The sequence below is a fragment of the Lontra canadensis genome, unplaced genomic scaffold, assembly GCF_010015895.1.
Source record: "Lontra canadensis isolate GAN:19392208 unplaced genomic scaffold, GSC_riverotter_1.0 scaffold108, whole genome shotgun sequence".
Lineage (NCBI taxonomy): Eukaryota > Metazoa > Chordata > Mammalia > Carnivora > Mustelidae > Lontra > Lontra canadensis.
The window spans coordinates 959,385-979,876 of NW_022631102.1; the positions used below are offsets into that span (position 1 = coordinate 959,385).

Genomic DNA, 20,492 nt, shown 5'->3' on the forward strand with positions numbered 1-20,492 from the left:
GGGAAGGGGGTAGGAGGGAAAGGGGAGGAGGGAAAAGGGAGGAGGGAGGGGGGTAGGAGGGAAAGGGGAGGAGGGAAAAGGGAGGAGGGAGGTGGGTAGGAGGGAAAGGGGAGGAGGGAGGGGGAAGAGGGAGGGGAGGAGTGAGGGGAGGGAGGCAGGGACACATACATGAAAGCCTCCCAGGGCCCTGCTAAGTAGCGGACATTTAGAAGGACGAGGGGCCGAGGGGCCTGTGTGGTTTAGCCTCAAATAGGGTGACCAGGCCGGAAGGGCTCTGGTGCCCAGGCTACAGCTGGACCATGAGCCTGGTGGCCCTGGACAGGACCGTGGGCAGGGAGGGAGGGTCCACAGGATGGGCTCTGGCACAGACCTCCCAGAAGGCAAACTCTCCCAGAAGGCCCTTCCCCCAGACCTCAAGTGTCCCTGCGCCCCCACTTGACCCCTGGGCCAGGCCACCCTAGACTCTGTGACCCTCGGCCATGTCCCGGTCTTACGGGGCCTCAGTATCCCCAACCACAACACGGGGTGGGCGTCACAGGACTTGAGGGCCCCCAGCCTTGAGTTGTGGGTGGGGAGGCTTCTCTCTTGGCGGGGCTCCCTCCCCCCACCAACACACACACACACACACACACACACACACACACACACATGCACGCATGCGCACACCCCGCAGACCCAGCCCACAGGAAGTCGCTCCTTGGCTGGCCCAAGGAATTCCTTCCCAGCCCCCTCTCCGCCTCCCAGGCTTCCTGTGTGGAAATGGGGCCTGGATCCCGCCGGTAAACACATTACCAGGAGGGGGAAGTCACCCTCCGCGCTTCCTGTTTGCCACAGCAGACGCCAGGGCCAAGCCCATCCCCCCAGGGCCAAGCCCATCCCCCCAGGACCCTCGGAAGCTCTGCTGGGGAGGAGCCCGCTCTGTCCCCCAGCTCCTGTCTGCAGCCCTGAGACCAGTCTTCCCCCACCCAGGGCCGCAGGGAGGCCCCAAGCGGGGGTGCTCAGCCCCCCTGGACTGTGCACCCCCAGGCGGCCCATGTGCCCCTGGATGGCACCGGGCAGCTGGAGGCAGGTGGGGGTTGGCACTGGGGGAGACCCAGGGCTGGAGAGATCCCCGCCATGAACCCACTCTCCAAATCTGCGGAGGAGACTGAGGCACCCCTGCCCTCGACGTCTTCTCAGCCCCAGACCTCACTCAGCAAAGCACCCAGTGCCCTAATGGGCAGGGGCACAGGCCCTGGACGGGACCCTACCATTGATTTAGGACACAGCACCTTGAGCCACTTGCCACCAGGCTGCAGGGCCAGGGCCCAGTGGGAGCCCGCAGAGGCTGCCAGTGTGACCTCATCCCTATTTCCCTGGGGGTCATAGGTCAGGAGGGGATAGGGCCCCACAGCTGGCCTCACAGGGCCAGGGGCCAGGAGACAGGAGGCAGCCCCGGGCACAGAAGGGCCCCAGGCAGACAGAAGTTCCAGAAGCTACCAGGATTACCCATCCCTGCCACTACCCTCCCCAACATCCCTGTTGCCATGGTGATGACCCCACCCTCACCATCCCTCCCGCTGTCACCCACCAGCCAGCCTCCCCCTCCCCATGGCCTTGGCTGTGATCCAAGGGTCAGAACAGGGGGCGCACAGCCGAACACTTACTCTGGAAGCTCCAGGTCCCCCGTCAGGGAGGTCATGGTGCCCCTTTGCCCAAAGTAAGGCCCAGGAAGGAGGGGGCAGGCTCTGGACCCCGGGGGAGCCACTGCCTGGGGGCTGCAGGCCAAGCACTCTGCTCCTGCCCCAGCTGCCCGCCCCCACTTTGGCTCTGGCCTGTTCCCGGCCACTCCTGGTCGGTCCCTGAGCCCCCGGCCGCGGTCATCCAGTCCTGCCTGACCTCCACCTGGCCCCACCTTCCTCGGTGGCCTCCCAGTGCCCGGGGCTGGGGTGGGCAGGGCGGGCAGAGCAGGCCTGGACCCGCAGGGTGAGTCAGGCGGGCACCCCACCCTGGGGAGCAGGCTGGCCGGGCGCCAGGCTGGCCTCGGAGGCCAGGAGAGATGCCACCTGGGCCACTCCGGTCCTTGTCCCCAGATGGCCCAGGCGGGCGCTTCGGCCTCCCCTGGCCAGCACACCCCCTCCACGGTGGGCTGACCCCCGCCCCACAGAGAACCCTCTCTGCCCGACCCTGAGAACTCTGCACCCCACCCCCCACCCCCGCTAAGAAGAAACGCAAAAATGGGAGCTGGAGGCAGCCGCGCCCACACTGAGGCTCCGAGCGAGATGCCCACGGACCCCTGACGGGGGCCCCGACAGGGGCTGCCTCAGCTTCGTCAGAGCTGGGTCCCGGGCGGCAGCAGCTTTCCCATCCATAAAATGGGCACTCCCCAGCTGGGTTCCCAGCCTGTAATGACAGGGCTGAGGGCTTTGATGTCCCAGATGAAAGGCGCCCCCCCACCCCGCTCCCAGGCTGCTCCCAGGACAGGGGGTTCCCGTCCCAGAGAGCAGGCACCGCCCTCCCAGAGCCTCCCCTGGACTGTGGGAAGCAGGCTCCAGTGGCTGGCCCCCAAGGTCAGCCATCTCCAGCCTGGACCTGCTCCACAGAGGCCCCCCAGCCAGCACAGGAGCTGGGTTGGGGAGTTAGAGAAGGTCAAGGGCAGAAAGGGCTCCTCCAGGAATGGAGAGGTGGGAGGAGGAGCAAGGGACGTTCTCCGCAGGAGGAAGGGACCCACGTGGCATCCCCCACGACAGCTCCAGCACGACAGTCCAGGCAACGTGGCCGGTCTCCCCAGCTTCCTGGGTGACCTGCTCCCCAGACCCCAGCATGGCCCTGGTCTCTCAGGATGGAGAGGATCCCCAGGCCAGGCCAGCACCTCCACAGAGCAAGGTCAGACCGTGGGTCACAGGGAGCGGGACCAGGCCCACGGGAGCCTCAACCAGGTTGGGCTTCTCAGCCCATCCTCGGATATCTGGTCCCAAAAGGCTCTATCTCCCCATCCCACGCAGAGGCCTGCCACACCCGCCTCGACCCCTCAGACCCTCCCAAGTTCAGAAGCAGAGAAGCAGGCTCGGTGGCCATGGTGTGGGGCTGGGCTTCTGCTGGGGCCCAGACCCAGCCTCAGAAGAGAAAGGGAGACCCCCAGGGCTGGTCTGGGCCTCCCGATGCCCCAGTGGACATGGGACCCTGATCCCAGGCATGGGGGTCGAGTGCCGTTGGCAGCAGGGAGCAGGAAGGCGGTCTGGGGCAGGGGGCTCTGTGTTAGACTCCAAGGACTGGGTGGGGGGGGGTCCAAGAAGCACTTTGCAAACTGTCAGACACTGTGGGGTCTTGGACCGGCCTCTGCCCCAGGCTGGACCTCCCCCTTGAAGAGAAACTTCACTCACTTGCTCATTCATTAATTCTTTCCTCCAGCAAGTATCCCCCGAGGCCCCACTGAGGCCCAGCCCTGCGCCTGATGGGGGGGAGCAGCAATGACTCAGATGGTACCCCACGCTCTCAAGGCCCCATGGAGGTCAGGAATACAGGCAGAGGCCACACACGGTGTGATGTGCCAGAAGGGGAGTCCCAGACCTCACTAGGAAGGGCCCCGCCGGCTGCGAGGGGCCTCAGTGCCCGCACCAGAGTCTGGGGGGCCCCCAGATGGGCTGGGGACAGCAGCCAGGCTTGCCCAGGACCCCGGTTCGAGCACCAGCTGGAGCAACTAGGTCGGCAGGGAGGTGTGGGCTGGGCGGGGTAGCCACGCCCAGCACGGGCTCCTGCCAGCTCCGGGGGTCCTGAGCCCAGTGTGTCCAGTGTGTCTACTCAGCCGTCTCCTGGAAAGACAGGCGGGGCCAAAGGAAGGAGGTGAGGCTCTCCGGGCGCCACTCCAGCACCTGCCTCAATTTCCTCAGTGATCACAACCCCTGGGAAGGGCCCGGGAGCCCACCAGCCTGGACCTGGGATCCCTCAGCCTGGGGACCCCAAGAGCTATTCAGACGGAGGAGCTCAGGAAGGGGGTCAGGAAGGGGGTCAGGGAAGGAATGGGGTGAGAGTCCCAGCCTGGCTGGAGGCCCTTCCTGCTGTCTGTCCATCACGGCTCTGTCCCCGCTCGCCTGCAAGGCTGGTCCCCGCAGGGCCAGCGGGCAGAAGGCAGGTCCCCTGCTGTCCTGAAGACATGTCCCCAGTGGTCTGAGGCCCCGTCGCCCCAGGACCCTCGGAGGGCAGTGCACCCAGTGAGCTCAGGAGCCATCTTAACAACGGATGTGTCTTTTATTCACAAATAAAAGCCGTAGCAAGAGGTTATCTACACATTTGTACAAAGGTCTGGGAGCCCCTAGAAAATGCACAAGGGTCAGAAAACAGAGCCCATTGTGACAGGGACACACATACGTTGGCAGGCGCCCTCCCGGTCTGCATGTAGCAAGAAGAGCCCCCCACAGACCCCTGCCCCCACCGGGCGCCCCCCAGAAAGAGCCTGGCCTGAGGGATACCTTCCATAGAAAACCATAAAAACATAGATCATTTGTCTCCAAATTCCCACTGCAAATACTGCATTTATAGGCAAAATGATATAAAAATATGAACCTAACAGAACCTTTACAAAACCCTTACCCCCCCCAATTATGTGTGTGTGCGTGTGTGTTGGTTTTGTTTTTTGCTTGTGGTTTTGGTAAGAATTCCTGCCGTAGAAGAAGGCGCCTTGTGGGCGCTGCCCTCTCTGTATCCTCAGGACAGAGCAGGTCCCGGGGGGAAGGGAACATGGGCCATCCCCCCCCCGGAGGACCCCACGCCCCACACGATCCACAGCAAGGACGCAGACTGTGGTCTGGTGACCCCCAGAGCCGGCTCTGCCGAGAGGAAACAGCTGTAAAGGAAGAGTCCTGCATCCTGACCCTTGGGCCAGCGGGGCCCAGAGCAGTCCTGCTACATGAAACTGCTTGGCTGGGAAGGGGCCCAGCCTGGCCCCGGACAGCCCCCTGCTGTTGCCCAGGCCACAGCCCGAGCACACCGTCTGCTGGTGTCTTGAGTCCTTAGCACCAAATGCAAAAAGAGAGAAGTCGATTCAAGATTAAAGGCACTTGCGTTGCTGTCTGGGTGGTGACCGTCTCATCTCTGGCACACTCGCTCACTCCCCCCTCCACCGTCCACTCCGCCTGGCCAACCCCTCCCTCATGCTCATCGCCTCAGAGCCCTCCACACCGGGCCGGCCCCTGGCCCTCTGCACCCTCATCCCTCCGACCCCCGCCACGTCCTCGCTCCATCCCACGTGCCCTCCCCACGTCCCAGGGCCCAGCCTCAGACGTCCACTTCCTGCGGTGCCAGCGGGCCAGCGGGGGAGGCCACGCTGATGTCGAAGCAGGTGACCATCATGACGTGGGCCTTGCACACGTTCACGCACTGCTCCAAGGCGGCCGTGGCGTGCTCCAGGGCCGCCAGGTACTCTGCCGACTCGGGCTCCAGCTCTGGGTCCACCTCGACTGGGGAGGGACAGTGAGCAGTGGGTCAGGGGCCAAGGACAGGCGTCTCTCCCCGCCCAGCGTCTGGGTCCCTGTCTGGGCCAAGGTGAAGGAGGGCGGCCGGAGCTCTCGAGGGAAGCGCCTGGCTTGGGGATGGAGAGCAGGGGAGGCAAACCAGGGCAGGGGGCAGGGATCAGGGTCCTGCAAGCCCTGCCTCGCGGGGGCGGGGGACTCACACTGCTCCAGCCAGCGGCCGGGCTCCAGCATCAGCCGGCCCTGGGTCTCCGCCAGCTCCCCGCACAGCTGCTCGTGCTTGGCCTGTACCTCCCGCAGCCGCTGCTGCCTGCGCTCCGCCAGCCGAAGCCGGACGCCGGCGCACACCAGACCCTGGGGGGCAAGGGGCAGGCAGGGGGCTCAGACCTATAGGACGATGGGGTCTCCCAGCGTCCCGGGCTTTGGCCGTGGCACCCTCCTCCAGCCTCCAGGCCCGGGCAGACCTACAGCGGGGCCTCAGAGGGCAGGGTCAGCCCCGGGTCCCCCACAGGTGAGGCTCACACCAGGCGCTCTCAGAGTAGCCTGCCAAGGCCTGCCTGGGACCCGGGCCCAGGACAAAGGGGCACAGAGCAAGGCAGCTCCACGGAACAACGGTGGTGACCTTAGGACCCTTGCGGCCACCCACTGGGCCCAAGGTGGGCATCGGTGGCCACCACGGCTTCAGGGCTGGGAGGGCTGGTTCCTACCTTCTCCACGTCCTGGGAGGGCTGTGGGCAGGAGGGGAAGGCAAACTCAGCTGGCCGCTGGGCCAACCCCCAGGGGGCCCACCCTGCCATCCCAGTACCTCTCCGCACCAGCCCCTACCCCAGGCCCCAGCCCCCGCCGGCCCTGACCTCAGCAGGGTCCTCCCTCGGGGGCGGCCGGTGCCGCTGCAGGCGCTCCACGTCGTCAATCTCATATACCTTGATCTCGAAGGGCTCCTTCAGGGAGCCGGCCAGGGGCGGCGGCAGGTCCACCCACTGCCCAGGGAGGCCGGGCTTGCGGCTCAGGGCAGCAGGGTCTGGCATGGGGGCCGGAATCAGCCGTCTCCGCTGTGGACCTGAAGCCGAGAGCCGAGGTGCTGGGTGAGCGGGGGTTGGGGCCCGATCCCAGGACTTAGCGCCTGGCCAGGGGCTTGTCCAGAAACCCCCAGCCCTTACTGGCCCCCTCTCGCCTGGACAGCTGCCCCAGCCGCCCCACACGAGGGCAGCCTCTTGGCTGGCCTCTCCTGGAGACCGCCCTCAACACCCCAGTCACACCGAGGCCCTGCTCAACATCCCCTACTCCCACCGCCCCCCTGGACCGGGTCCTCAGCCCTCCCGCCAGGCCCCCAGGCCCAAGTGGTGCCCCTGTCACATCTCCCAGGTCGTCCCTCCCTGCTCGCCGCCCCAGCCGGTGGCCCACTCCCTCCACCATGTGCACAGCAAGAAGCTGGCCCAACCCACCGGGTCCCCCCACCACTGGCTGGGGGGCTCCCAGGCAGCTGGACCTGAGCCCAAGGGACTCCAGGCCGGGTGCCCTATACCCAAGGCCTCCCCGGACCCCCTATGCCCCACCGTGGTGACCTGCGACGCCGGCCCTCAGCAGCTCGCTCTGCCAGGGATGGCCCAAACCTCGGGGACAGCACGGGGGCAGAAGGGGGCCCAGTGGGGGTCGCACCCACACCCACCTGTGGGCCTCTTCTTGGGGGACCTGAGGCTGCGGGAGCGGGCACCCGGCGAGGCGGCCCCACTGTCACTCATGGAGTCAGGCGCAGACGAGGCACTGCCGGTGGCCTCGCTGTCACGCAACACGCTCTCGTAGCCGCTGCTACCGCCGCTGTGGTAGAAAAGCGCGGTGCGGCCCATGGCAGGCGGGAGCTCACCGCTCAGCACGCTGCTGTTGTCGCTGCCGTGGCCGCTGCTGCAGCGCTGGGGCCGCCGCGGGGCCGTGACCTTGCTGTAGGGGGAGGGCAGCGCGGGGACAGCGGGTAGCCGTTCCTCCCCCACGTTCACGCCACTGTCGCTGCCGCTGTCCGAGTCCGCCGACCCCCAGGAGGGGCCGCCTCTGCCGGGGGCACCGCTGGCCGCCAGCTCATTGACGCGGCTGTGGGCGGCCCGGAGCGCGTGCTTGGTGCCCATGATGGTGCCCCGGCTGGCCTTGGCCCCGACACCGGGCACCGCCCGCGGGGCTGCCCGGGGAGCCATCACGGGGCCACCGGGGGTCCTGCCCACCGCTGGGGTCAGTGGCTTCACGGGAGCACACAAGGCCCTCGACCCACCCACTGCTGGACTGCGGCCCTTGCTCCCGCCGGCGGGGGGCTTGGGGGCCCCCACACCTTTGGCCGGGCTGCCCCTACAGGCTGGAGCAGGCCCAGGCATGGGGCTGGGGGGCGGAACACCCAACCTGGGCACAGCCCGGGCCCTCCCAGGAGCCTCCCTGGCCTTGCCGTGCGCAGGGCCTTCACACCGCTCCAGAGAGCCGTGGGCGCTGGGCCGGCTCGCGGCTTCCACCTTGCCCGCCCGGGCCTTCAGGCTGGACGTGGCCCTGGTGACGGAGTGGTCAGCCCGGCTCCCGGCCCTGGCCTCCTCCTCCCCTCGGGGGAGGGCAGCAGCCGCAGCCCGGGTCAGGCCCCCGCCCTGGGGAGCAGCCAGGGCTGGGCTACTCTTCTGTTCCAGGCTGGACTTGCGCACAGGAGGGGCCGGGGGGGCCGCCCCCCCAGGCCTCGTGAAGAGGCTTCCCTTGGGAGCCACGCTTCGCTTGCTGCTGGGGGCAGCCTTTGGGCTGCCCAGACAGGCAGCCGCAGCCACCAGGTTGTCCCTGCAGGATGCGGCGGGTGTGGTCACACCCAGCGTGGTGGCCCCCCTCCGCAGCGGGGGTATCTGGGCCACGGCCTCTGGCCTCTGGGCCGCTCCGGCTGCCACTTCACAGCCATCCACCACCCTCCGGGCACAAGCCAGCACTGGGGCTGGGCTGGGGGCCCTGCCGGCCGAGGGCCCCTGGCAGGGGCCACATTCGTCTGCCCGGAGCAGCCAGGGGTCCCCGAAGAGGCCTCCGGGGCCGGGCGGGCTCGGGGCCAGGCGAGTGCAGCCTGGACGACCGGCTGCTGAGGAAGTCCTCGGTTTCCGGGGAAGGCTGGAGTGGATCGTCTGTGTGGGGGCCGCCCCCCACGGGGATGCGGCTGGGGACTCCCTACCAGCTCGGCCGGGGGCTGCAGAAGCCACGTCCCCAGGGCGAGGACTCCGGGCCAGGCCAGGACTGTCCGGTCTGCCATGCTCAGGGAACCGACAGCTGCCCTCATCCGGGGAGCCGCCCGGGACAGGGGTGCCCACGGGGTCGGACCCTGCTGGCGAGTCCCGGCCAGCCCGGAAGGTAGGCGGGGGCACGGGGCTGCTGCGGTCGTCCATGCAGATGCTGACCTCGCTGAGCCAGGAGCTGACCGAGGTGCCCTGGCTGCTCCCAGCCCAGCCCACCCCCTCCGAGGGCCCGCCCGCAGCCTGTGCGGTGTAAGCATCGAACTCGTCGTTGATGCTGCTGATGATGCTGACCGGCCTGGACCCCGAGGCCACGGCCTGCAGGGAGCAGCTGCTGCTGAAGCTGGCCAGGCTGCTGGGGCGGCCGGAGCCGGCCAGCGCCCCCAGGGACAGCTCCTCCACCACCGTGAACACCAGCTCGTCCTCGCCATTGAGCTCCACGGGCTGCTGCAGTGTCACCGTGGTGGTCAGCAGGCCTCGCTCCAGACGGCGGCCATGTGCGGGGTGCCGGGGGCTGCCCGCCTGCCCGCTCCTGCCCACGGGGGGCGTCCGCACCACGCCCTCCGCGCTCCCTCCCCCCGGGTCCTCCGGCGCTCTGCTGGCTTCCAGCTGCCGAGGAGGCGGAGGGGCCGGGCTGGGCAGTGGCCTCCTACCCCCGACCCCAGCGGCCTTGTCCGGCGCCAGCAGATCCCTCCGGTCGGCACCAGCCTTAGAGGGCTCCAGGGCACCCCGGCAGGCGTCTGGGGCGGGGCTGCCTCGAGGTGCGCCAGCCGCCAGCGGGGAGCCCGCCGCCTTCCTGGGAGCGGCGGCCTCGGGCGGTGAGGGCCTCCTGCCCCCACAGGCCGGGCCAGCCTGGGCTGCACCGGGGACACCCAGGGCTCCGGAGGGGCCCTCGCTGCCGTCGATGCCCTCCAGCCGCTCCTGCAGCTCCGCGAAGGTGCTGCAGCGGAAGTGGTCGGCGTCCCTCGGGCCCTCGGAGGGCGGGCGGCGGCTGAGCGCCGGGATGATGGGCACGAAGTCGGGCGGGGCCTCGTCGTCCGTGAGCTCGCGGTCGGACAGTGCCGCCCCGCCGGGCCCCACGTAGATGACCGTGTCGCAGGACTGCTCGCTGCTGGACGAGTAGTCGGGGTCTCCGGGCGAGCTGGAGGCCAGAGAGCCGGGTTCCGAGGCCACGGAGCGGGGGTGGAAGGGTCGCAGGTGCGGGGGGCGGCGGGCACGGCCCTCCTCACAGGAGCTGTCCCCACCTGAGGAGCTGGACGCGTACTGGGGACAGAGTAGGCCTGCGTGAGCGGCCACCTTCCCCACAGCCTCATCCACCCATCCCAGCTGGGGGAAGGACACAATCCCGCCGAGGGCTGCCCAGGGAGTGCCCTGCTGGCTGGCTCAGGAGGGACACAGGCCACCCCCGAGCAGGTACACAGCAACCACAGGCCCCCCTTGGGAGCGGTTCCAGTGCCGCCCTGGGTGCCAGGTGATTTGGGGCACAGCCCCCTGCCTTGTTCAGGGGCACATGGGGAGCCCAGCCAGGAATGGGCGGCAGGCCCCTCATCATGCTGGGCAGGGGCCCTCACAGGGCCCTCAGGGGGCGGGAGGGGCAGGCAGGAGACAGAGCCAACCTTGACTTTCTTCCTGCGTAGCCGGTGGATGCGGGCAGCCAGCTGCACGGTGCTAAGTGTCTCAGCGTGGCGAGCAGGTGCGTCCGAGACGTGGGCGATCATGGTGGTGCGGCAGCTGGGGGCGGCCAGGCACTCACGCAGCAGCAGGGTGAGCCTGTGCTCCCTGGGGGCGAGGGGTGCTCAGAGGCTACAGGCCTGGGGAGGGGAAGTCAGGGCGGGAGGCTGGGCATGGGGGTGTGGTGGGGCAGAAGGGAAGGAAGGAGGCAGGCCTCTCCCCGGGATGGGGTCATGGTCCCCAGGTCCAGCTCTGGCATCCGGCCCTTGGGCAGCTAGGCCCCAGGAGCTCAGGGGTCAAGGCACCCTGGATGCACCTGCCGTGCTCTTGGCTAGCTCCTAGGGGACTACCTCGCCACTACCCGCCTAAGAGCCCACCGCTCACCTATAGGGCACGTGCTTGGCTCCGCTGACCAGGGCCAGGATGACACTGCCCAAGGCTGACAGAGGCAGACACGAGGGTCCCCCGGGGGCCTCCCCGCCCTGGCCAGGCGCCCCCTCACACCCGCCCAGGTCGATGAGGTGCAGGCGGCTGCGGCCTCCAGACACTGAAAGCACAGGGCGGGAAGGTGGGGGAGCGGCCCGGATGCCCCTGACCCCAGACCCCCAGGTCCCCGGACCCCCAGATCCCCGGGCTCCCCCAACCCCAGGCACCACAGGGAGGGCAGGCGGGGGTGCGCAAGCCGACACCTACTCCCGCCGCGGCCACACTTCTCCACGCGGTACTGATAGACGTGCAGCGTGAAGACCAGGTGCGAGCCACAGCCGGGCCGGCGGGAGCCGCGGGCCGCCAGCGCCGCGTCCAGGTACAGGGCGGCCTTCTCCGCCGTGGGCGCCCGAAGCTCACTCTGGTTTGGCAGCTGGGGAGGACAATGCGCAAGCTGGGACTCGGGCCTGCCTCCCGGAGGCCGTCCTCACTGTCCCCCAGGACCCGTGGCCCTGCCCCCCACCCCGTGGCCGCGGGGCCGGTGGCGTACCTGAACCCCACACCCAGGGTCCTCCCGCAGGTACACGCCCGGGGACTGGGCGTCCTGGACGCTGCCGGAGGCCACCTCGGCCAGCAGGTCCCGCAGGCTCTCGTCGGGGCCGCACACCTCTGCCGCGGACACGCGCACTGAGAAGCGGGTGCCCGTCCTCTCCCTGCGCTCCTCGATGAGCCTGAAGAGCCAGGAAATGGCGCAGGGCACAACGCCCAGGCTCTGGGGCGAGCTATCCTTCCCGATCATGGTGTAGGACTTGCCTGGGGGGGGGCACATGGACGTGTCAGGGCCGCACACTCACCCTGACATGCCCTCAGAGCCCAGCCACGCCCAGCTGCCTCCCAGGTCCGACCTGGGGCCCTCAGGGCCAACCTGGGGACACTGAGACCAGGGTTCCCCTGCCTCCCAGGACTGCAGGGGGCTTTCTCTCCACGTGCCCCCACCCCCCGTCCTGGGCCCACCCACTGCCCGCATGGGATAACTCATTTCCCCCGTCCTGCCCGCAAAATGAGGCCCAGAGACTGCGGACAGGAATGATGGGGGATGCTTACCAAGGCTCGTGTGGCCGAAGGAAAAAATGCAGCCATCAGCCCCACTGACCACTGACTGGAGCACGTCAGCCACGGTCCCCGAGCAGACCTCAGCCTGTGAGAGGGGCACAGGGCACCAGGCTGGCACCAGGGTCACGGGGCCGACCCTCAGCCTCCCACCACGCCTGCCCATCCCCATCCCATGCAGGCCGGCAGCTCAGAAGGCGGGCAGGCTGGCACACACAGGCCCCAGCTCTCGGAGCTCTCCACGCACACACACGACACACATGGCGTGGGCCAGTCGGGCGCACAGCTCACACCGCCCTCATGGGGGCAACCTGGGACATGGACCCCACCGCACCCCCGATGCTCACGTACACCCAGCAGACAGCAAACCCTGCTCCCAGAGCTTCCCCAGAGCCCACGGAAATCCAGCACTTCTGCAAATGGCCCGACAACAGCGCCAGGAGAAGGGTAGGAGGACCCCAGGCCCGAGCCAAGGAGGGTAACACACCGCAGGCCGGGCCTGGGCCACTGGGCCTCGCTCTTACCCCCTCCTTTTCCTCCCTGGGCACCAGAAGCAAGCGCAGGCCTGGTGCCGGCCCCTGGGGGTGCCCGCCGCCCTCACCTGCTCCGAGTCCTGGGGGAAGACGGCATCGAAGGCAAACATCTTGGGAGCCGCGGTGGAGGCTCGTCGGGGGCCCGAGCTGCTGGGGGGCCTGGCAGCCTGGTCGTACAGGGTCACCTGCTTCTTGCGTGGGTCCACCTTCAGGAAGGATGCGGACTCGGCCGAGGGCTGAGCCCCCCGAGCTGGCCAGACCCGCAGCATGACCTTCACCTGCAGGAGGCGGGCGGGAGGGAGCATCTGAGCGGCCGCCCACCCGCCCAGCTGCTGCTAATTACAGGCCAGGAAGAGCTCGCGCGAGCTGAGACGGCGGGCCAGGCCTCGGCACGGGGATCCCCACCGCAGGAATGCGGGTGCCTGCGTCCCAGCTCTGGCCACGGCAGGTCCCTTATGAGATCAGCCAGGCAGGCCGAAAGCGAGGCTCATTGGGAGGCGGCGCTAGCCTGGTGCAGGGCAGTCAGCAGAGAAGGAGGCGCCAGGATGGGGGAGCACAAGGGTGTGATGGGGGGCAGTGCATACAGGAGCAGGGGGTGGGGGAGGACAGGGGGAGCACTGGGTTTGGGAGGACAAAATGAGAGAGAACAGGGCAGGGGAGGACAGGGGGAGCAGGAGGTGGGGAAGAACTAAAATGAAAAAGGCTCCGGGCACCTCAGTGAACAGAGGGACGAAAGTGTGGGATGGTACCCAAGGGCACCCCATCTGCCCTTGACCTGGGGTTCTTCCACACCCTCCGCTGCGTCCGAGGCAGAGCTGGAAGCTAAGTGAGCTCAACCGGGAGGCACAGAGCTTTGGGGAACAGAAGCAACCCCACACCCAGGGCACAGCTCTTCCGGCTTCCCTAGCCAGCCGGCCAGCCCGGCCACCCCCAGCCCAGGCCCACTGAGGCTTAAGGAAGGAGGAAACATGCGGACAAGTCGACTGTGACACCAGGTCATACAGCCTGAGAGTGGTTCTCCTCTAATCCCAGATCCCAAACCGAGGGCAGAGGGAGACGGGAAGCCAGAGGGGCGAGCAGAACAGGCCGCACAACACAGACCCTAGTCCCAGCCAACGGGGACCCTTCTCGGAGTGCTCCCAGGGCTGCGTTTCCCACCCCCTGGCCCCCCCTGCACCCCCATCCCCCAACCTCAGCTGACAGCTCCGCCCTCAGGCCAGTCGGGCCTCTGCCTCCTCCACAGAGCCCCTCCAGCCCACTCCCCAGCCCAACCAGGAGCCCTGACACCCTGACACCAACGCCTGATGGGAGGAACAGAGGCACACAAGGGGGATGGCCTAGGGGACCAGGGCTCTGACCCCAGAGCCAGCTAGGGAGCCCAACTCAAACCTCAGGCACGGCGGCATCCGGGGCCGGGGGGGAAGGACACACATGGTGGTCCTCCCGGAGGGAGAGATCAGCTCTGACGGGGAGAGCTGGAGACACTGAGGCCTGGCCAGTGGGCACAGGTCGGGGAGCACAGGGGACAGAACAGGGCCTTAGCTTGGGGGCCCTGGTCGGGGACCAAGCAGCCTCTGCTCCCGTGTGACCCTAAAATACAAAAACAGACACAAAAGTGTGCCCCCCGCACCCCACCCCTGTGCCGGGTCTGCAGAAGACAGGCGTCCCCACGGCCAGACCACCGGCCCCAACACCCTTGAGGGAACAGAGGCTCAGCAGGGAGGGGGGCTGGGACCTAGACACAAGCGCCCGGCACGCTGTGCTGCAGACACCCCGAAACCCGCATGGAGAAGAACCAGCCCGCGCTGCATCTTCTGCCCGGCCCCGGAGGCGGCCCCTGACCCAGAGGAGCCCCGGGGCTCTAGGGCCCCCCCAGGGAGGGACACCAGACGCCGCGTTCTGCTGAAGGACACCACCTTCCGCCTCCCGATGAAACCTTCGATTTCTCCACTACAGCATAAATCAAATTACCAGACTCGTTTCAGAGCCAGTATTTTTCACGGGTTTGATTGTAAGTGACAGACACGTAACGCCGGGAAACTGGTTTACTGTGGGTAGCCGCACCAGGCCCATCTCCCCTTCCGCACGTGGCAAACTGACATGCAAAATCGCTCCTGGAAGGAGGGGTCGCTCTCAGGGGAGAAGCCTAAGAAACGCTTTCCTGCCGCACTCCCCGAACCTGGGCGAGAATCGATTCTTTTCTTCCCTACGACACGACACGAACAAAACTACTTCATTTCCAAAGGCTGCCACCAAACAGGCAAAAATGTGCACTTCCCGGTAATTTCTGGCAATTTTTTTTCAGCATGAACTCCCAGCCACTTCAGGAGCCAAATGGGTTGTGCAGATTGGAGGGGGTTCCTGGGGGGCTGAGGAGGGGCTCCTGCAGCACAGAAACGGCCCAGAGGTGCTGGGAGCCAGCCACGAGTCCCCACGCAGGGACCCCAGCCTGCGGCGAGGGGACAGGGCGGCCCCGGCCATTGTCTGTAAGGATCCTCTCGTTCAGGAAATGACAGGGTCTTTGCAGGAGACAAGGGCGGCTGAGTCTCTCCCCCAAATGTTCAGATATTACAAAGCAGTGCTGAATGGCTGCGAGGTAGGGAAAAAACACGTTTTGCATAAAAAAGGGCTTCCACTCCTAAGAGGGGGGAGGGGCGCCACTCCGCACCCACAGAAAGGATGTCTTTTTTAATACTGCGAAACGATGAATTATCTTAAGTAGGACATTAATGTCAGAAATCGAGCGTAATCTAACTTCTTTTCTGTGACAATATGAAATGCCTTTCAGGAGGCATTTCTGACTGTGACATTCGTGCAAATAACACCCAGGGAGCCAGAGGGGGGGGCACAGGCTGGAGGGGGGTGGGCAGCGGGTGGGCTGGTGGCCAGGGGCTCCCTGTATGGAGGGATTGGGGGGGGCTAGTCTACCACGGAGGAAAGGGAGGAGCCCCCAGCCCCGGAATACTTGGGTGGAGACCAGGCCCCAGGAGGAGGTGGCCCAGTGCTGGAGACACGCGGCCCACCCCCACCCACCCCTGCTTTCAGACAGATGGTCCAGACCCGCCAAGTGGGCAGGCCAAAGTCAGAGCCAGGCCCCGGAGCTGGTGGAGCCCCTCCCCTGCAGCCACTCTGCCCTGTCCAGCTGAGTGTGCCCACCACCGCCAGGCACTTCCACGGCCTGGCGGGCGGAGAGTCCCTCCTCTAGCAAGCTCCCAGGGACACTGACGCCATGAGGCTTGGCCGGGGCTGTAAGCTCTGAGTCTCATGAGGGCTTGGGGGTGACCGGGTAAGAAAAGGCTTCCAGAAGGAGCAGCCTGGCAGAGTCACCATGAGACTGGGGGGTGTGGCTCAGGCCTGGGGCCCCTCACGGTCACCAGGAGCCCAAGGCCCTGGAGGCCAGTCCCAGGCAGGGTGGGGCGGGCCTGCTCTGGGGAGAGCCTGGACCCAGCCAACCACCTCTGCGGGGGGTTAGCCTCTGGGCGCTGGAGAGGCTGGGGGTGTGGGGTGCCAGGGTGCCGGGGTGCCGGGGTGTGGGCAGGTGGGCCCAGGGTGGGCCCACCCCAACCCCCAACCCCCAACCACCCTCAGGGGTGTACCTCGGAGTGGCCCATGGGAGCAGTGTGGGTAGAAAGTCAGGAAAAAGCTCAGGGTGCGCTTTCGGGCAGGGCCTGTCCTCCTGCCCAGAGCTGTGGGGCGTGCCTCGGCCCCCCGCCCCCCAAGGGCACAGAGAACGCCCCTCAAAACGGGCTCACACAACCCACGCACGCGGTACCCTGAATGAGGCCAGGGTGCAGTTACAAGCGACCAGACGGGGCCCAGACAGAAACCTAGTCTCGGCAAAAGGACACGGGAGCCAGGGGTCGGAGCCAGGGATCGGAGCCAGGGGCCAGCCAGCCTGTTCCAAGGCAAGGCCCTTCCCTGCACCCCCCAGACTCCATTTCCCCGCCTGAACCAAATGATCACACGTTGGCCTGGAGGGGTCCCATCCCTTCCCTGGAGCCCCACCCCAGGGCAGCATGCCAACAAACACAGAGTATGGGGGTCCCCAGGGGGCAGAGCCCAACCCCAGTCCTGGGGAGCCCTGGCTGTCCCACCCCGATGAGACCAGCACAAGCCCCTGGAACCCCCACCCATTTCCTGAAGCCCCACCACAGTCTCTGAGGCTCCTGTCAGGACCCGAGCTTCCAAGGTGGACCTGGGCCTCAGTCTCCCTGTCTGCACCCCACCTCGTCCAACCTGGGAGAAGGACGCAGGATCCCTCCACACTCAGCACCCCTCCCAGCACCTCCTTGGACACCCCTGGCTTCATCCCACCCCCAAGCCCCCGGGGTCACCCCCACATCAGCAGTGGGTCTACCTTTCCGATGCTGCCAGGGTTGTCCTTAACCTTGGAGGCGGCCCTGAACAAGCAGGGGGGCGTGGGGGGCGGCCACAGCTGCAGGACCCCGCTGAAGTCCGTGGGGTACGGGGAGGCACTGCGGGCAGCTGGGGCTGGCGGTGGATGAGGTTTCTTGCGCTTGGAGACCAGGCTGAGCTTCTGAGCAGCCCTGAGGAGGGGAGGAGAGGGACCAGGTGGGGCCCTCGGCACTGTCCTGGGCGCCTGCCCTGCCCCAGGTCGGCCCCACAGCCACGTCCCTGCCAGGCCAGGCAGCAGACGCCCCTCCCCTCCCTCCACCCTGGCCTGAGCACACCTTCCTCCCACCAGCCTCAATGGGCCCTGGGGCGCAACCCAGCAGCTGCTGTGGGGTGGGGGGCTGGCTGGAGCGTGCTGGGGTCAGCTCCTCCCAGGCTGTGCGACCCGAGCATGGTGACCTGCTCTCTGTGCCTCAGTCTCCCCACCGCTAGCACATGCTGACACGACCAGCACAGGCGCCTGTGTGCGGCCCTGAGAAGCCAAGGCATCCAAGGAACCGTAGGTCGTGCCGGCAGCCAGGAGAAGCTCCAAGAAACCCACTTCCCCTGATCCCGTGGCCCGCAGGCCCCACCCCACCGCCCTCTCCTCTGCGGCCCTCCGGGTCCTACCCACAATCCTCCGGCCCCACACTCAGCCTGGCACTGGAACCCGCCAGCCCCACAGCGTCCCCAGGGGACCCACAGTCCTCCCCCAGACCCCAGGGTCTTCCTTGACCCCAGAGAGGCTCCCGGCGCACCTGTGAGAGGCACGGTTCCGGAGTCCCAGGACGCCCTCCCACACACACGCACACAGGCACACACGCGTGCCCACCACGGGCCCACCACACCCTGGGCCATGGCTCCCACGGACCCTCCTGCCAGGCTCTCCCCACCACAGCTCCTGCAGCCAGCCAGCCGTCTCTCCCGGGGCCCCAAGGGAGAGCTGGCCCAGCTCTCCCTTGGGGCCCCGGGAGAGCACCCACCCTCCACCAAGGGCCCTCCCTCCACCAAGGGCCCCCCCACGCCTCTAGCACAGGGGACACCAGGGGACACAGATGGGCCCGGGGCCATATTCGCACTCCACTCCCACTGCCTGGAGGGCCTGGGCTCAGTCGCCCCCAGAGAGAGAAGAGATCGGGATGCGATCCGAGCCCCCGGCTGACGCCCCCACCAACACCCACCTGGACCTCCACTCGGCTCCCTGCGGGGCCCGATGCCACCCAAAGCCCTACCTCCGAAACATGCCCACTGCAGGACCTGCCCACTTGAGGCCACCCAGCCCTCAGCAAGGCTCCCGCTCCGCGGTCTGCAGCCAGCATCTTGCTCAGCTTAACTAGGAGCTGTCTTCGAAGAGCCCCCGGGGACGGCTTTCCTCCGAGCGGGGCGTCGTGGTGGGAAATAAAAGCAATTTCCGAAGGGGTGGACCCGTAACAGAGCGGGGGCGGGGAGCCGGTGGGCGCCCGGGGTGGGGGGTCTGCAGGCAGGGCCCACCCCAGGAGGAGCCCCAGCAACTCGGGGTGCGGGAGCCCTGAGCTGGGGTGCTTGGTCTCTCCGGCCACAAGCCCGCATAGCCTGATTCCCACCTACTTGTAAACCTCAAAACTGCGTGCAAGGAAAAAACCCCTGTTCCCCCTCTGCCTGCCTGAGAATCACCCAGCAGACCAGGGCCGAGTGGCGGCGGGGAGCGTCCCCGGGCGCGGGATGAGGCGTGGGAGCCAGTGGACGGCAGGAGCAGCTCCAAGAAGGCCACAGGAGCGGCCACAACCCAAACGGCCATGGGACCGACCCTGTGGGCTTTGAGGGCTGCGCAGGGGCCTGTGGGAGCCTAGGGCTCCTCCGCCCTGACTGCCGCCCAGCCTCGACGCCCGTCCTGGACCCCAAGCACCCTGGGCTACGCCACAGCCTCTTGCCAACCGCCGCATGGGAAGGAGCTGTAGCCCCGACCTGGAGAATGAGCCCCCAGTAGGCAGCCCGGCCCCCCTGCCTCGCACTGCCCCGGGGGTGGGACCGCCCGGGAGGGTGGAACTCCACAGGTGCCAGCACGGCCTGGGGACCTAAGCTGAGCCTATGAAGGTCAACCAGGCCCCAGGGACTCACTTCCTCTTCTGTAAATGGAAGTGCCATGGGGCCTGTTCCCAGGATTTGGGGAAAGGGCAGCACCAAGGGGCCGCCCAGCCCCAGCATGCATGGGAGGGCATCAGCCAGGCCCTCAAGCCGACTGGACAGATCAGCTGACGGCCTCAGCCAAGACACCCCCAGTCCCCCCGCCCCTCCCCCCCGCCCTCCGTCCCCGACTGTCCTCCCTGGGTCAGCAGGGTCAGCCTGGGCCCTGCAGCTGTGTGAACGCACAACCGGAAGCCTCCAGGGGACGCAGACCTGTGGCTGATGGCGAGGGACTGGGCGAGGCCAGAGCAACTTTGGTCCGAGCCTCCAGTCTGCAAAGGTCACCACCAAAGGGCAGAGCTTTGCCTAGTGGGTCCCACAGCAGGCCATGAGGGCTCTGCCCCTTCCGTGACCCTCTGAAGAGCCAGGGGTCTGCAGCACAGACCTCGGCACATGCAGGCCCCCCTCAGGGCCCTAGCACTGCGGCGTGGGGACATGTCTTTCCCCACTGGACACACCCCAGTCATGCCTGGACAGAGGTGGGGCCTGGCACCTTCTGAGGACCCGCCAGCCCTGGGAGTCTGGAATATTAGGGGCCAGGCGCCTCCACCCTGCAGTCTGATCTAACCCAGGGCGCCCCTCCTCCCTCCCCAGCCCTGTGATCAGCCCCCAAGGGAGCGGAGGAGCTGTGCCCTGGCCCGCCCGGCCCTCCAGGTCCTGCTCTCACAGGCTCGTCCCAGCAGGCATGACTCAAAGGCATGTGGCTGCATTAACAAGGGGCCCGGACTGCGCTCTCGCCTTTGATGGAATCCAGGCCCCTGGTAACTACTGGTACAATCCCAGCAGCTGCACCTCAGTCCATAGGCCTGGACAGGCAAGGGGGGGCCTCTGGGGGCCAGGCCGGCCCTCGCCCCTCTGGGCCTGCCGCCTTCTGGAGGCCCAGACCTGGTTTCTGAGCCGTGAAGTCACAGGGAACAGGGGGTGGTGATTTTGGGCCTCACAGAGCACCACACCCAGGCCTAGGACAGCCTGGGGGCCAGGGTGGGACCTGCAGGGGGGAGGAGGAGCAGGAGGTGAGACTGGCAGGGGAGTGTAGGCAAGTGTGAGTGGCCGTTAGAGAAGCGGACAAACAGCAACTTCACCCCTCAGAAGACCCTCTTCCAGGAAGCCCTCCCTGATGCCCCCATACTGGGCTTCGGCAGAACCTCTGCCTCCTGCTACTACAGGAACCAGTCCCTGTTCTGTGACACAAGACACAAGTTCCTGAGGCTGTGTCCATCCACCAGGCAGGGTCTCCCAAGGGCAGGAGTTTGCCCAGCCCAAGGCAACACGGGGAGCTCAGGATGCCCTGACGTGGCCTGGGGGCGTGGGTGAGCGAGAGGGTGTCAGTGGGCCAGTGAATGCGTGAGCAAGTGCATGGGAACACAGATCAGTGGGTGCCTAGGTCGGTGGGGGCATGGGTCGGCAGGTATGTGGGTCAGTGGATGTGGGGTTGCATGGAGGAGGGGGTGCACGGAGGAGCAGGGGTGCGGGTGAGCGGGTGCACGGGTGAACAGGTGCATGAGGAGCAGGGGCGC

At 67.3% G+C, this 20,492-nt stretch overlaps 1 protein-coding gene across 2 annotated transcripts in view; it reads right to left on the bottom strand.

Annotated features, from left to right (window-relative positions):
* Positions 1-4,208: 4,208 nt before the first annotated feature.
* KIF26A (kinesin family member 26A) overlaps positions 4,209-20,492 on the bottom strand; it is a 38,247-nt gene continuing 21,963 nt past the window's right edge. The window contains exons 5-16 of one of the 2 annotated variants that reach the window (XM_032839583.1): positions 16,778-16,967; positions 12,489-12,698; positions 11,882-11,975; positions 11,328-11,590; positions 11,045-11,210; positions 10,736-10,898; positions 10,297-10,459; positions 7,117-9,943; positions 6,302-6,507; positions 6,155-6,175; positions 5,651-5,801; positions 4,209-5,435 (exon numbers count right to left, since the gene is read on the bottom strand). In XM_032839583.1, the coding sequence (XP_032695474.1) occupies positions 5,254-5,435; positions 5,651-5,801; positions 6,155-6,175; positions 6,302-6,507; positions 7,117-9,943; positions 10,297-10,459; positions 10,736-10,898; positions 11,045-11,210; positions 11,328-11,590; positions 11,882-11,975; positions 12,489-12,698; positions 16,778-16,967 (4,636 nt within the window). In that variant the 3' untranslated portion in view covers positions 4,209-5,253. The remainder of the gene's footprint in view (positions 5,436-5,650; positions 5,802-6,154; positions 6,176-6,301; positions 6,508-7,116; positions 9,944-10,296; positions 10,460-10,735; positions 10,899-11,044; positions 11,211-11,327; positions 11,591-11,881; positions 11,976-12,488; positions 12,699-16,777; positions 16,968-20,492) is intronic. The other variant, XM_032839584.1, reaches the window with a different exon arrangement.